Source organism: Halichoeres trimaculatus, unplaced genomic scaffold, assembly GCF_033239565.1.
Source record: "Halichoeres trimaculatus isolate MK-OKI-2021-1 unplaced genomic scaffold, fHalTri1.1 fHalTri1_scaffold_14, whole genome shotgun sequence".
Classification (NCBI taxonomy): domain Eukaryota; kingdom Metazoa; phylum Chordata; class Actinopteri; order Labriformes; family Labridae; genus Halichoeres; species Halichoeres trimaculatus.
The window spans coordinates 6971906-6988303 of record NW_027437192.1 but is presented as its reverse complement, the minus strand read 5'-3'; the positions used below and the strand labels follow the sequence as shown (position 1 = coordinate 6988303).

At 39.9% G+C, this 16398-nt stretch overlaps 2 protein-coding genes across 2 annotated transcripts; both read left to right on the top strand.

The window, feature by feature from the left end:
• The first annotated feature begins 1111 nt into the window (after positions 1–1111).
• On the top strand, positions 1112–15235 carry LOC141802900 (Na(+)/H(+) exchanger beta-like). The gene is made up of 12 exons (XM_074686694.1): positions 1112–1815; positions 6608–7068; positions 7181–7431; positions 7623–7840; positions 8039–8235; positions 10123–10212; positions 10362–10432; positions 10541–10714; positions 10954–11068; positions 11150–11248; positions 11342–11414; positions 13678–15235. The coding sequence occupies exons 1-12, from the start codon at positions 1527–1529 to the stop codon at positions 13932–13934; spliced, it is 2295 nt and encodes a 764-aa protein (XP_074542795.1). The 5' UTR covers positions 1112–1526; the 3' UTR covers positions 13935–15235.
• Positions 15236–15254: 19 nt separating this feature from the next.
• fabp10b (fatty acid binding protein 10b, liver basic) lies at positions 15255–16286 on the top strand. The gene is made up of 4 exons (XM_074686695.1): positions 15255–15386; positions 15471–15643; positions 15975–16064; positions 16144–16286. The coding sequence occupies exons 1-4, from the start codon at positions 15320–15322 to the stop codon at positions 16192–16194; spliced, it is 381 nt and encodes a 126-aa protein (XP_074542796.1). The 5' UTR covers positions 15255–15319; the 3' UTR covers positions 16195–16286.
• The last annotated feature ends 112 nt before the right edge of the window (positions 16287–16398 follow it).

The following is a 16398-nucleotide window of genomic DNA, read 5'->3' as shown; positions in this document are numbered from 1 at the left end:
GTGGGTTGGACGCCATTTTTCTCTTTGACAGTCAAGCTCCAGCGTTTAACCATTGCTACTAAATAAATCCAATAAGTCCTTTTCAGCAAAGAAAAAGGACGGATCTCTTACCTCACTTTCAGGGACTTTACATTTTGCTCTCCTGAGAGATATTGTTCAGAAATTGATAATCTCATTTTAAATTATGGATTCAGACATAAAAGTGATGTAATTTAAAGACAACTCATAAAGACCTCATAGGTGACGATTTTTCCTGATTTTTTGTAATAAAAGTAATAAGATGAAACGATATAGTTACCTCTGCCAAGGAAGTTATGTTTCGGGGAGTTTGTCTGTTTTTAAACAACATAACTAAAAAACTAAAGAGCGGATCTTGATGAATTTTTCAGGAAATGTTTAAAATGGGATAAGAAAGAAGTGACTAAATTTTGGAGGTGATCTGGATCACCGTCTGGATCCAGGTATTTTTTTAAAGGATTCTTTAGCATTGAGTAATGGGGCTGTTTTCACCATATGTGTATATAACTCCACCATAAATGGTCGGATTGCTTTGCAAAACAATACAAGACAAGGTCACCATAATTTCTGACTGATGTAAAAGTATGATCCAGATCCTGGAAATATTCTGGATACTAAGATCCGGAATATGAAATATGTACTGGGTCATAATATTTTCAACACTGTCGGGAAACAAATTATCGTCCAAACCTGCAACTAACACCAAATTGTAGCAGACAGTCTGCTGAAAGGGAGTATAACATTAAAGTAGGACTAAAGGGTTGGTGACAATCACAATATGCTTGGTGGAGGTCTGCGCTCTCTGGGTGCTTTTCTAGTTTGATTTTGAAAGTCTCATATTCACTAAAGACAAGATAAAGTAACCACAGAATGGTTTTTGTTTCTTATTATGAAATTCGTGAAAAACAGAAGCAACTGAACTTCCCCTTTCCTTTTTTAAAATCAAGACAATCGATCTAAATTCACAGGCTTTCCTTGTTATTTTCTCCTCCCCTCCTCCTCCTCCTTCTTCTTCTTCTTCTTCTTCTTCTTCTTCTTCTTCTGAACGAGTTTGTTTTGGTCTTCCTCTCCAGCAGGTGTCGCTCTCTCCTCCCGTGCAGCTCATTACTTTCAGCGCAGAGAGAAAGAGAACAACGTGACAGATTTCTGCCTGTGGATGCTGCTGCTGCTGCCTGAGGAAAGTGGTGAATGAGAAACTAAACTGGATGGGATAAAAGAGGCTCAAAACAGTCGGACTTTAAATTATTTCAGCAGGTGATAAAAAAGAGGACATCTCGTTTTTCAGCACCTGTTACTGATGACGGGGACGTGTTTTGTGATGAATGACAAACCATCTTCTTTCCTTCCTGTGTAACTATGCGTAGTTTCAGGATCTTTGGGGAGTTGGTGCGTAAAAGTGCGCGCGTCTCCCTGGCGCACCACACTCGCTTTCCGTACCATCCTCATCTTCATCTTCATCGGATCTAGCGCTGAGCAGCAGCGCTTCATCTGTCAAACCGCCTCAAAACATGGCTGTACCACGGCTCCGTCTCGCCCAGAGGAGCTGTGGTCCGCTTCTCACGGCGTTTCTCTGCCTTTCGCTTCTCCTCTTCGGCTGCGTTTCCTCCGCGAGTCGTGATGTTGTGTCAGGAATCAACGAGACGAGGAGAAATCATCCGGCAACAGAGGAGGAGGACTCCCATCACCCAACTAACTCCACCAGGAAGGCTTTCCCTGTTCTCTCCTTCAACTTCGAGCACGTCAAGAAGCCTTTCGAGATCTCTATGTGGATCCTCCTGGCCCTGCTCATGAAACTTGGTGAGTGACACATGACTCCAGCAGAAGAGGGATTTCCTGTTGTCAGGATAATACCCAGACCTCCAGAGACAAAATGAAGGGATCCACAGACTGAAGGGATGAGGTTTAGAAATTGAATTCAGTCTTCTTCTACCAGATTGGGTCCTAAAAGTTAAAACATCTTCAAAATATTGTTTATCTTTTTCAAATCTTGATTTAATTAAATATTAGGAATACCAGAGACAAAAATAAACACAACACCAAGATGGGAGCCATGTCCAACTTCGTTATGAACAAGAATTTGACACTAAAAATAGATTCAAACAACCAGCTGCCCTCAACTTATGAAAGTATGTAGCAGCTTTATTTATAGCACTTCTTTATTTTTATGAATACATGAGGGAACATGGCTAAAACATGATGTTCCTGGCTGAAGGGATTTGCAAAGATCGTGAAACAAGCTGGGATAAAAAATCCCTCAGACATTTGACCTGAGACACTAGATTACCAGACATCCATGAGAAACAAGGCAGTAAAAAACAAACCACTTCAGGTCTTTAGTTCATCTAAATGTCAAGTTAACTCAGACTTTTTGCATCGTCCATGAAAACAAAGCATTTAGTGCACCATGAAACTCTTATTTACAAAATTGTTTACAGTTTCATTTAGCAGACGCTTCAAGTCTACAAGTAATTCGGCTGCAGGTACGGCTATTAAGTACAATTTTATTTATTTATTATTTATTCTATTTATTTATTTTTTATTCCATTTTTTTATTTTATTTTATTTCATTTTATTTTTATTTATTTATTTATTTATTTATTTATTTTATTTATTTATTTATTTTTCTATTTATTTATTTATTATTATTTTTTGGGGGGGGGGGGGTACACTAATCAACAAGCAAAAAAAACACAATTAATTGCTACAACAGTATACTTCAATCTTCAACAAAATTCAGTAGTAGTGCTAAAAAATTATAAGAGCTGAGTCTTAGACCTACTGACTTATTGAACCCCTGAGTGCAAATAGGAGAAGGGTCAGATTAAGTGCACAAGTGTTCCCTGAACACATGAGTTTTCAGACATCTCTTAAGTAGAAAGGGACTCTGCAGTTTGGTAATTCATTCCACCATTTGGGCACAATAGAGGAGAAGAGTCTGGCTAGTGATTTGGAGCCATGCTGGGCTGGGAGCACAAGCAGAGCGTAGTGGGCGAGAAGGAGTGTAGACCTGGATGAAATTGTACCAGTCTTTGGAGCAGGTGCCAAATATTGAGCTTAAATAATCAGATTAAACAACTAGCTTGTGCCATAAACATGCTCATCAGGTTGATTGGTCACTCTGAATTACCCATAAGTACTTGAGAGTGTGTGAATGGTTGTCTGTTTCTATGTTTGAGCCCTGTGAAGGTCGGCGCACCGACCAGGGTGAACCCTCTTGTCTAAAGCCGGCTGGGACAGGCTCCAGCCCCTCCTGACCCAGAAAGGGAAAAGCGGTAAAAGATAATGGATGGACGAAGACAAAAAGCTGCTTTGCTGACGTGACACGAGGACTTGGCAGGTTGTTGTGAGACAGTCTGTCTGGGCTCAAGCAGAAAAGCAGAGAGCAGTTTCTTAAACTAATCTAAAGTGTCTTCCTCAGAGGGTCACAGATCGTGAGGAAAAAATATTCTCCACAATTACTCAGGGAGGGATTACTGTAATATCCGTCTCCTCCTGTCCTTAAGGGCTCATATTTTCATCTCTAACTGCTGATTACGAATTAAATATTCCTCTGCAGGCTGCTCAGAAATCAAATCATGTTTCCTCATTATGTTTCCAGCTCCTGACGGTCCCTGTCATCCGTCTCTATCCATCACTCCATCTTTGTATCATCCAATTTATGAGTCACACAGCATTTAATGGAGCCAAAGCTAGAAACAAGTGATACTCACTTATCGAAGATGTTGTGGAGATGATAGAGTGAGAGTAAAGAGCAGATCAAAGTCCTATTAAGAAATTATCATCACAGTTCTTCCTCTGGGGAGATTTATGAGATGTGTTCTTAATGTTAAATGTTTTACTTCATACATATTTCATCATAAACACAAGAATGAGTTTAAACAGAGAGAAAGGAAGATAAAGTAAAGACATAAAAGAGCAGTACACATCTGTCTAATATCTGTCTGTCACTCGAGTTTATGAAATCTAGCCTCAAAATCGAACTCTTAAGTTGCAGGTACAGTTGGCCAGTCTTTGTAAGGGCCCCATGTGAGCGTGTGTTCAGAATAGAATAGAATAGAATAGAATAGAACTTTATTGTCATTGTAACAAGTACAACAAAATTGAAGTCACAGCAGCACTCAAGAAAACCAAAGTAAGAAAGTGTATAGAAAGTGCAAAAAGGTCCATAAGAAAATAGATGCTGACAGTTTGTCCATCATTGTCCAGTTCAGCCAGCCTCCACCTCCACAGGGTCCAGGACTGAGCTTCTTTAGCAGTCTGTTCAGTCTCTGTCTCCTGGATCCTGTCTGCTCACAGCAGGTGAAGCTCTTCCAATGTGGTGTTGGTGTCTGATGTTAGCTCTGTTAGCCATGTCTGTGAATAGCATGATGCTACTTTGCCATCTGGTATTCCCTCTGTTACTGGGTTAGCACAGCTAGCTCGTCCATCTTATTGGAGATAGATCTTAAGTTCCCAACAACGATGGATGGAAGGACAGGTCCATGTCGTCACTTCTTAGCTCACACCTGAGAACCAGCACGTCGTCTTCACCTTCTCCTCACCTTGTGGGGAAATACCCGGCCCTGCACCAGTTAGCTTTGACATGCTACAGGCTGCTAACAGCTGAGTTCACATGTTAAAATGCAACCATGGTTACATGTAGGATCTCCAGACAAACACTGGAGAGAAGTAGTAAAATTATCACTGAAGCCACAAAAAGTTTGGTGTCCATGACCAACAAATGAGCCAAACAAAGTAATGATCCACTTTAAATACAAATATGACCAAAAAAAATTACAAGAAATGGACAAAGAAGAGAGAGCTGCTTCAAAGGCAGCCATAGTCAACAGGGCAATGCCTAGCAACCTGGACAGTACGGGATTACGGTCAATATCAACACAAAGATATCTGAATATAAAAAGTTGGATCAGTGCATCCCTGAAAAGAAGAAACTAATCTTTTTTAAAATTTGTTTTTGGTTGCTGAAAGTAGCTTTTCTTAAAGTCATTAAACACGATCAGTTGTTTAAGAGGGATAGAAATCTTTCACCTCCTGTTCTCTGCAGCTACCGCCTCAGTTTCAAACAAGTTTGTCATCACAGGAGTTTTTTCTGATTCATTTTGATTTCACTTTCCTCACATTATCCTCATGACCACCACATTAAGGTGACAGCACCGAGCAGTGAGGATTCTGATTGTCGTTGGCTGACTGCGCAGAACGAAGCTCTCCAGCATCTTATCTGTTTCGTCCAGCTGCCGTCTCTAAGGGCTGGTCCGACTTCCTGTCCTAATGCAGTGCGTGATAACAAAGATCCCAGTGTACAGACTGAGAGAGGGTCGGAGGGGGCGAGGACGGCTCCACACACACACACTTACACACACACACACTGACCACTGACTGCATTAAACGCTGCTGAAGACTTCTGTAGCAGCCTTCACCCTAAAGTCACATGACGTGGAGTGAATGTCAAGGCCTGGAGAGCTGACGGAGGCAGTCAGACAGTTTTTCAGCCTCAGCTGCTGATGCAACATGCTTAATTTTTCATGAAGCTGTGGAGCAGGAGTGATTGAGAGGATCAATTTTATAGTTGGAGATTTAATGTGATCCAAGTGTTGCTCTTAATGTGAATGCACTGAGTAATAACACGGTCCTGCAGTAAACAGATTTTTCATCTTGACACATTTTACTGAACACACTCCTCCTTCTGCCTCTCATCAGTCTCTGTACAGCAGACAGAAAAATTAGAGGAGCCTTTGTGTTAAATTCACAAGTAAAGATGAAATATTTCCTCTTTATCTTGAGATTTTAAGGGAGATAAAGCAGGAAGTGAAGTGAAGAAAGCATTTGAGCGTGACCCAGGTTCAAATACAACCTGCAGCCTTTTTTAACAATGTTACTCTCCACTATCGTCCTGTCATCTCTAAACCAAGGCACAAAAATCCTAAAATTAACTTTATAAAGAAAAAAGAGAGTCGAAAGTTTAAGGTTTCGTCTCTTTTTCGTTTACATGTGAAATCAGCTGTTAGCAGCCTGTAGCATGTCAATGCTAACTGGTGCAAGATCAGATGTTTCCCCACAAGGTGAGGAGAAGAGGGTGAAGACGACGTGTTGGTTCTCAGGTGTGAGCTAAGAAGTGACGACATCGACCTGTCCTTCCATCCATCGTTGTTGGGAACGTAAGATCTATCTCCAATAAGATGGACGAGCTAGCTGTGCTAACCCAGCAACAGAGGGAATACCAGAAGGCAGATTAGCATCATGCTATTCACAGACATGGCTAACAGAGCTAACACCAGACACCAACGCCACAGTGGAAGAGCTTCACCTGCTGTGAGCAGACAGGATCCAGGAGACAGAGACTGAACAGACTGCTGAAGAAGCTCAGTCCTGGACCCTGTGGAGGTGGAGGCTGGCTGAACTGGAGAATGATGGACAAGCTGTCAGCATCTATTTTCTTATGGACCTTTTTACACTGTCTATACACTTTCTTACTTTTGTTTTCTTGATTGCTGCTGTGACTCCTGAATTTCCCCTTGGGGATAAATAAAGTTTTTTCTTTTTCTCTGTTCTGTTTTTCGAGTTTAAGCTTGTTTTTCCACCCTCTCTGCAGGTTTTCACATTATTCCTAGAGTTTCCGGCGTCGTCCCAGAGAGCTGTCTCCTGATCTTTGTCGGCTTACTCGTTGGCGGCATCATCAAAGCCATCGGAGAGAAAGCTCCCGTCCTCGACGATAAACTCTTCTTCCTCTACCTGCTGCCTCCCATCATCCTCGATGCCGGGTACTTCCTGCCTATCCGTGCCTTCACAGAAAACCTGGGCACCATCCTGGTCTTCGCGGTGGTGGGAACTCTGTGGAACGCCTTCTTCATCGGAGGGATGATGTTCGCCGTGTGTCAGATCGAGGGCGCGGGGCTGGGGAACGTGGACCTGCTGTCGTGTCTGCTGTTTGGCTCCATCATCTCTGCCGTGGATCCTGTGGCTGTGCTGGCCGTGTTTGAGGAAATCCACATCAATGAGCTGCTGCACATCCTGGTGTTTGGAGAGTCTCTGCTCAATGACGCCGTCACTGTGGTGAGTAAAGAAACCTCAGCTCTAATACTCCTCATAGTCTCCTTTTTTTACGCACTTTAACACCTGTACTGTGAGTCTACAGACACCTGTCTCTGTTTCTCTCCCCGTGCAGGTTTTGTATCACCTGTTTGAGGAGTTTTCTCACGCAGGAACGGTGACAGTAGGAGACGCCTTCCTCGGTGTGGTCTGCTTCTTCGTGGTTTCGTTTGGAGGAATCCTGGTGGGAGCGATTTACGGCGTCCTGGGCGCTTTCACGTCCCGCTTCACCTCCCACACCCGAGTCATCGAGCCGCTGTTCGTCTTCCTCTACAGCTACATGGCTTACCTCTCCGCTGAGGTCTTCCACCTGTCTGGAATTATGTCGTAAGTAGCTCAGCCTCTGTCTTTCATATCGACACCCTGTTAAAATAATGTCATTTTTTGATGAAAATGAGTTTTTGTCTTAAATCACCTCTTGATCATGCAGGCCATCTCTGGTAAAATCTCTCAAAGCTTTAGCTAAAAGGTTCTTGATGTGTCAATATGTCTGACCTTCCCCTTTCCTTCATGATCAGGTTAATTGCCTGTGGAGTGGTGATGCGGCCGTATGTGGAGGCCAACATCTCCCACAAGTCGTACACCACCATCAAATACTTCCTGAAGATGTGGAGCAGTGTGAGCGAGACGCTCATCTTCATCTTCCTCGGTGTCTCCACGGTGGCCGGCCCTCACGCCTGGAACTGGACCTTCGTCATTTTCACTGTCATCCTCTGTCTGGTGTCCAGAGTGCTCGGTCAGTACGACACCATCTGGGGGTTTGGCTAAATTTTTTTTGTCAATTAAAGACAATTTTTCTTTTTTTTTTGTATGACGTTATTTTTTCTACTGAGGAAATCGATAAGCTAGATTTTAAGTTATTACACCTGATGTCTTCGTAAAAGTGTCAAATTCAAGTATTAATTCTGAGTTCTTTGTGTTTTCTGTGTCTCAGGAGTCATCGGCCTCACATTCATCATAAATAAGTTTCGCATCGTAAAACTGACCAAGAAGGATCAGTTCATCGTCGCCTACGGTGGCCTGCGAGGAGCAATCGCCTTCTCACTCGGGTTCTTGCTGACCAATAACGAGATGAAGTACATGTTCCTGACGGCCATCATCACCGTCATCTTCTTCACCGTCTTTGTGCAGGTGAGAGGAACGCCTGCATGTCTGTGCTCTATTTACAAAATTAAATCTGTAATCAGTAAATTTATAATAATAATAATAATAATAGTAATAATAAAAAATCACATTTCTAAATAACTAAAGACGCTGTACATAAGGCAGGTCGTCAGAGACAAAACCTCCTGCAATTTATTTAGGCCTTTTGTGGTTGTGCCGTAGACGAGACTGATGCAACAATGGACTTTGGATATGATGAAGATGTGAGTGAGTGTTTGTGCAGGGGCTAACAATGTAAATTCTCAACATGATAACATAATGAATAGAGATGGGTATGGAATAAGAGCATTTATAGGTACCAACCAAATTCTGTCAAAAGCACTGGGTGGGTAAAAATAATTAATAAAAATAATCTAAAGCATCTACTGAAAAAAATGAATAAATGAATAAATAAAATGCAGTGATTTTCCAAGTCAAAAAAGTAAAAAATAATAATTTAGTTTTTATTAATTTAATTTAATTTAATGGGAAGTATTTAAAAGCATGTTTAATATGTTACCAACTATAATGGACAACTAGAACATGTCTTTTTATTTATTTTTTTCTTGTTTTTTTTTTATGATGTATTAAGCTTTTTGTCATTGGTGTTACCATGCTTTAGGTTATTATTACAATAAATAAAATGCAATAAAATGGATCAAAAGACACATATCACAATATCTAGAAACGGGTGAAAAAAACAATGACATAAAACAGTATTTTTTTATTATTTTTCAAAATATTTGACATTATTTCTCAATTCTAGTGATACAGTTTGATTGGAGAACATGTGTACTTTGATAAAAGATAAAATATGTTGATAAAATTACTGAAATTTACTTTGGATGAAGTCAAATAATAATATATTTGGATAATATTTGGATATAATATATTTTATAATATAATATATTTATATTTATAATATAATATATTTATATTTTTGGATATAATATATTTGGAAATAAATATATTTGGATATAATATAATAATATTTGGATATTTGGATCTTGAATTTCCCTCCGGGGATTAATAAAGTATGTCTTATCTTATCTTATCTTATCTTAAAAGTTAAATTGCAATGACATAATTAATAATATTATTTTAAATAATGTCTAATGTTATATGATCTTTAAAATTTTTTGGTAGTAACATCAATGACTGTACAGTGTACTACCATTAATTTCCATTTATTGTTAAATGTAACATTCAAAGAAAGGACACTGTACAACAGTTAATTTCATTATAATTTCAATTCACTTCATGCATTTTAACTCAGCGTTAATACAATCTAACTGTTGTCATTCATAGCTGATAAAGGTAAAGATAACAGTAAAAACGAGAAGAAAAATGGCAAGGATAGGCTTGAATGACTTACCATCATCTCTCAAAAACTCCCTAAAAAGCCATTGACCTGACATTTTAAACCATAAACCAGAAAACAGCTAAAGATTTCCATTAAAACAGTCATGTTTTCACATTCTCAATCCTTTCTCCTGACCCTTACGGTTTTGGTAAGGTGTCAGGAGATTTGGACTCTTGATTTGCCACAAACTGATTCATGTAAAATCAAAAGGTACCATGTTTAGGTACCCAAACACCTGGGCCTTAAACAAATTCATATTTTTTACCATACATTTTACATACTTTTGTTTCAAATGTGAATGGTACTCATTCCTAATAATAAATAATGAAAAGATCAACATGAAATTCAAAAAACAGCTGATTTAAATGTAAAAAAACATGAAACCAGAAGCTTTTCCTGTCCTTTATTTAATGAGTTTTAGTGACACCTACTGGAGACTTACTGTAATTGCAGCACTGTTTTGTTTTAGAGTCACCATTTAACAATGACTATTTTCCACTTGACCTCCTCAGGGAATGACAATCAGGCCGCTCGTTGAGCTTCTGGCTGTGAAGAGGAAGAAGGAGAGCAAAGGATCCATAAATGAGGAGATTCACACACAGGTGAGATAACCCAGTATTTCAATTTAAAAGATTTTTACTAGAAGTTGTTGTTTCCCCCTTGATTAATATATTTTTTGTTCATGTTGCATTGTTAAGATGTTTAATGTTGTGTACAAATTAGTGATGCACACAATTGCTCCTGTCTGTAGTTCCTGGATCATCTGCTTACAGGGATTGAGGAAATCTGTGGACATTATGGACATCATCACTGGAAAGACAAGTAAGATTTTACTTCGTTTGTGTCTGTTTACCATGAATCCTGAGGAGTTTGTCTGTCTCTGTTGTGGTTCAGTTTTTAAATTGATCACATTTTCTGTCCGTCACTCAGGCTGAACCGCTTCAACAAGGCCTACGTGAAGAGGTGGCTGATCGCCGGCGAGCGCTCCACTGAGCCGCAGCTCATCTCTTTCTACAACAAGCTGGAGATGAAACAGGCCATGATGCTGGTGGAGAGCGGCAGCGCGGCCAAGCTGCCCAACCTCGTGTCGACTGTCTCCATGCAGTAAGTCTCAGACAGGAATCATGAAATCAAATAAAACTTTCACTTCCCCAAAAATTAAAGAGTAAACATGAGTTGCAGAGTATCAGAGGGAACACAGCTTGAAGAGAAATACCAAAAGTTTCACTGTAAAAAATCAAAATATTGTTGTTTCTTGTATTCTATTGTATTGTATTATATTCTGATGCCAAAAGGCTGTTGGAAAATTGAGTATCAGTGAAAAGTTTGGTGTCCCTCCCCAGAAACATTCAGCCTAGAGAGCCAGGAAGAAAGCGAGCGATCCCGAGCATCTCTAAAAGCCGAGAGGAGGAGATCCGAAAGATCCTGCGAGGCAACCTGCAGAAGACCAGACAGAGGGTTGGTAACACAACAACAGTTCAGCTCCTCTTTGTAGTCTTTGAGTGAACATGTTGTGACGGTCTGATCTGTGGTTTCCAGCTCCGTTCATACAGCCGCCATGACCTGTTCATGGACCCGTTTGAGGACAACGTGAGTGAAGTTCGCTTCAGGAGGCAGAGGGTGGAGATGGAGAGGAGGGTGAGATTAAATGTTCATTAATTCTCAATTTCATAATCACAGTTATCGACCATGAATTTAGATTATTGAAGTTTTGTTTCATCTCATTCACAGATGAGCCACTACCTCACCGTCCCTGCAAACCGTCAGGAAACCCCTCCTGTCAGAAAAGTGTGCTTTGAACCAGGTCAGTTTAAAATCACAGACTTGATCTTATTGATCGAACACACGAGTAATACCCAGACTTTTAAAGGTTTGCTCTCATGAGGCATTATTTACTGTGACGCAACATATTAGAGAGAGAAATTTTTAAAAAAGCTGGTCCTGTGTGCAGGTCAGATATATTAAAGATGCTATGAGGAGGATCTGTTTTAATTGAACTCCCTCTCCACCTTGTGGCCCAGAGTGTCCGTACATTTTTGTAAATTCGTTTTTGCGAGGCGTGTGTTTGTTTTGGAATTAAATGGGGATCAGATCAGAACAAATTTTCTTTGTACAAGACAACTTTTCACTGGATACAATGATACGCTTAGGTAAGGTATTTATCAGTACAGTTACATAGCGATGCGGTTTGAAACGTGACATCAAGCAAACGTAGCAGCCGGCTACATGTTAGCAACATCGTCAGCCCAGTGCTCCGACCAGGGGCATAGCTACAATTAGGCAAACACTTGAAAGCATTTCTTTTTTCTAAATCTTACTTCACATGCTTCAAAATACATCAAAAGGCTTAATCTTTAATGATCGTTTTGGGTACTCCCCCTCCCTTCTTATTCAATGGGCTATTCCATGTTACAACACATCTGAAAATGTGATTCAGGAGGAAAGTGGTAAAAAACACTTTTTTTTCCATTTTTTTCTTATTTTCAACCAAGTCGGAAATAAAAACAATGTTGCTCTGAGATCTGAGATAAACATATAAGACTTTTAGGAATTTAAGGACTTTATCTAGCCCAGGAAACAGGATAATTTTCTCAAAATCAAACTTTTTGAGTTGGTGATAAACATTATTGTACAAAATCTCTTTTTTGGATACATAACTCACTGGACAGGGGGTCAAATAAAAATACATTTACTTTAAAATAATATTACCAAAAAGTATGGTAACTGTAAATATCACCTCTTTCCGTAGATTTCTTTCCAGTTTCATGTTGTGCCTAATATTTACATATTTTTTCTATACTAAATTATTTTTTCTATATTTACCTGTTGTAATATTTTTCACTTCATACTTTCTTGTTTGTTACTGTTACTCTGTAAATTCTCCACTGTGTGACAAATAAGCTGTCAATTGACCATAAAAGATTTCAAATCCAGGACAAAGTGGACTAAATTATGTATTCACCTTTTTCAAAATCAAACTAAAGTACAGAACTTGAGGAAATGCATTTAGTTGCGTTAAGTTACCATGTACATTATTAGCACTGTCTCATGCCTTGATTCTTGGAAAGAGACAGTGGACCCAGGGAAGGTCAGTCTAGCTCTGAGGAAGATGAGTTACAAGGACATGGAGGGCCCCATTGACTGGGTTTGCCTTGGGCCCCCAAACCACTAAATACACCCCTGGCTCCGACATATCTGTAGGCTAACTCGACAACACTGAAAGTTTGTTAGTAGTTTACTTGCCGTTTATATTTAGCGAAGCTGACAGCCCGGTGCTCCAAGACATGTCTGTAATGTGTAACGTCAGTAAATCCTGGTTAGCTATCTGCTAGTCATCTACCAAACAGAGCTAACGTAACCTCACTCTTCATTTTATTGATAGACTCTCAAGTTTGAACAGACCACTGCAGAATAACTGCTGACTGTGGGTTGGACTGGACATTATCACAAACAGTTTAGCCCCTGTGTTATAGAGCTAAAGGTTAATTAGCCTTTAGCTCAAGCTGTATCACTCTCCTGTTAAGCTTTCTTCTGCTCTTCTGTCCTTTTTCTGTCTGACAGTTAGGCTCCTGTGTCCACCATCACTACAAAATTAATCACAGAAATTGTTTTTATCAGAGAAAAACACAGATCTCTGTGTTTTATCTCTTCTCACAACTAAACTTCCTCAGCCGGCGTGGTGTTGTCATAGAGACCTAGATGTGCCGTAAATCAATCCGGTCCTGGTTAACCCGAACTAGAAGCCAAGAAGCAGCAATTTAAAATAACATGTAACCAGCAATATTGGTGCTGATAATCTAATTTTGAAGTGAATACAAAGTTTTCGATTCATATAAGAGCAATCAATCATCAAAAGTCTACCAGGTACAATATCTCTGCGTATGATGATACTGATGTTATGATTGTCAAAGAAAATGCCAACACCATCAGCACAACTTACACTGGTCCCTTTAGACCAACGATTTGAACACATCTCCTACATCTGTGCTACTTCAGTCGAAGCTCTTGTAAACATTGCTGGTTGAATCTGAATCATCTCATAGCCACTTCTTGTTTGTGTCTCCCAGAAAACCAGGTATTTACATACGATGACAGCGAGAGCCCGGGAGGCCTCACAGCTCGGCCTTTCCCCAGCCCCCCAGACACTGTTGGCGTGTCGAAGGAATCCCCCCAGAGAGCCAATCAGAGAGAAGCACAGGGGGCAAACGGGGACAAGGAGGAGAGGGAGAAGGTTCCAGAGGAGCAGGAGGAGCAACAGAAGCTATCACGGTGTCTCAGTGACCCCGGTCCAAACCAGGAAGAGGACAGATCCAGACACTCTTGATAAAAGAAACGGAAACATGTTTACAAATTCATGACCTCCTTGTGTAGTCTGTTGTTGCTGCAGTCATGGGAGTCATTGCAAAGCTGAGTATTTATGCCAAAAGTGTTACTTTTCACGTCTTGTTCTGTGGTATGAGCACATAGACAGGATCTTTTCCAGTCGAGTTACAAGAACTCCTTACATGCAGCACATTACCAAAGCCTGCACGACTCAGCTTTTGGTATTTCATGATGTATTTATAAGAGTTAAGTGTTTGCATTTTGTGTCTTCAAAGCAGACCCAAATCTTAGAAGAAGGAGCACTTGTAATGAACTTGAGGCACCAGACGGGTGGAGTTTAGCACTTCAAAGCACAGTATGAAGAAGTCGGAAACAGGGAAATTAGAAGATTGAAAAAAATAATAATGTAAAAAAAATAAATCATAGTATCGGTATTATAAATCCTATAACAGTATCTACTTTCATCTACCTGTTGAGATGAAAATACAGTTTACTACTGGTGCCTTTGTTTTAGTAACATCCACATTTGGACATATCACTGTCAAATTTCTCTATGAAAATAGTTTAAAGTAAGAAATATATCTTTATCTACATGTTTTAATCTCATATATTTTGGTATCAGCCCATAAAAACAGTCATCCGTCATGTTTTTCTTCTCCATCTTCTGCGTAAAGAGGGAAACCAAAACACAAACTAGTGTTCCAAAAGTGTTAAAACCATCCTAAATATTAGAAACAAAATTGCAGATTGTAAACAAGCTTTAGCCCTGTATTGAACATCGCTGCATGACCGGTCAGTGTTTTCTCAGGGACTGCTTCAACGCTCAGTGTAAACAAATGTTTCTGTCCAGATGTTCTTCAGTATTTGTCGGCTTAAAATGTCTCTATTTTGTGTTTGTTGGACGCCTGTGAGCTTTAAAACCATTCCAGAGGAAGCTCGACATATCTGTGTTTCTGTACCTGAGCACGTTTTCATATCTGCTCCTCACAGTGCTGAACTGCCTGATTGTTTGCCTTAAAATGTTTCTGCTTCCTGTGTTGGCCAGTCAAAGTATTTTTTTATGTGAAGAAGAGGAAAAAGTCTGTGAATATTGCAAATGAAGACAAGCTTTAATACCTGCCTGAAATAAAAGGTGTATTATTGCCGAAGAACAGGATTGAAATGTTGTTGATGTATCTGGTGTCATTTTATCCACATGTTACTTAGTTTCTATTTCTGTGACCTGCAAAGATTTCTCTCCATTGTGGCTCTCATCGGAAACTACAGGCCAATTAACAAGTCCCTAACATGCCAACCAGCAGCGTGTGTGTGTGTGTGTGTATGATAGGGTTATGACAAGAAGAAAAACAAACATCCTCAGGCAAGCATCACAGGCTAACAGCAGACATGGACTTCAGTGGCACCTGGCAGGTTTATGATGAGGAAAATGTCGAGGAGTTCTTAAGAACAATCGGTAAGAGTAAAAATGAAATTACAGGCTGTTTTCTTTAAAAAGTATTGATCATTACTTCTTTTTTTCAATCTCAATGCCCTCAAGGTGCTCCTGAAATAATAATCAAAATGCGAAAGGATAAAAAGCCAGTGATCGTGATCGAGCAGAATGGCCAGAACTTCACCTGCACCATCAAGACTCCTGTTGTGACTAAAGTTCACTCTTTCACCATCGGGAAGGAGACGGAGATGACTGCTGTGGACGGGAGGAAGTTTAAGGTAAATTAAGCCTCAAACTACTTTTAATGTTGTCCATTTAACATTTTAAGACTGAGAGACAATCATCACTTGAGGGAGATTTTAGATAAGTAGACATGTGTAAGACTGAAATTTAAAGCTAGTCCCAGTCGATTCTGAAATATGCCAAAGCATACTATGGATTTATGATCAGTCTTATTGTTGTAGTTTAATTGTACAGCATCTAGTACTCCAGCTCTTTAAACTGTGTCTTAGTCGTTGGCAGGTTATTAATCAGATTTCATGGAAAAAAAAAATCCAAACACAGACTCTCAGACTCATTAAGCATTGTCTGTGTGTGTGTGTTGAGCAGTGCACTGTCAGGGAGGAGGATGGGAAGCTGATTACTGAGTCTGAGAAGTTCACATCAGTCCGTGAGATCTGCGGGGACGAGATGGTGGAGGTCTGTGGCTTTTTTCTTTCCGTTCTGTTACACCATGATAGCTCAAGTTTTTATACATGTTTCTCTTTCTGTGTTACAGACTATGACTGCAGGCCCTGTGACTTTCATCTCTAAAAGCAAACGGGTCTGATTAACGCCTGGATTTAACACCTGGCTTGTGCACCCTCCACAAGCTTCAAGCACAGGCCGATTTGGAAATAATATAAATGTAACAAGTCTTCATACAGGTCGTGATATAAATAAATTCCAGTGATAAAATGAACCAAACTGTTTGTTTTTATTGTGCAGTTCAGTGCAGGCACAGTATCATGTAGCATTGAGCTCTGAGGGTCAC

Bases quoted from the DNA above. Each gene is read 5' to 3' on its own strand.
- fabp10b (XM_074686695.1), top strand. From the start codon at position 15,320: ATGGACTTCAGTGGCACCTGGCAGGTTTATGATGAGGAAAATGTCGAG. The intron at 15,644-15,974 runs GTAAATTAAGCC...TGTGTTGAGCAG, and splicing joins TGGACGGGAGGAAGTTTAAG to TGCACTGTCAGGGAGGAGGA. The intron at 16,065-16,143 runs GTCTGTGGCTTT...TCTGTGTTACAG, and splicing joins GCGGGGACGAGATGGTGGAG to ACTATGACTGCAGGCCCTGT.
- LOC141802900 (XM_074686694.1), top strand. From the start codon at position 1,527: ATGGCTGTACCACGGCTCCGTCTCGCCCAGAGGAGCTGTGGTCCGCTT. The intron at 10,715-10,953 runs GTAAGTCTCAGA...GTCCCTCCCCAG, and splicing joins GTGTCGACTGTCTCCATGCA to AAACATTCAGCCTAGAGAGC. The intron at 11,249-11,341 runs GTGAGATTAAAT...TCTCATTCACAG, and splicing joins GGGTGGAGATGGAGAGGAGG to ATGAGCCACTACCTCACCGT.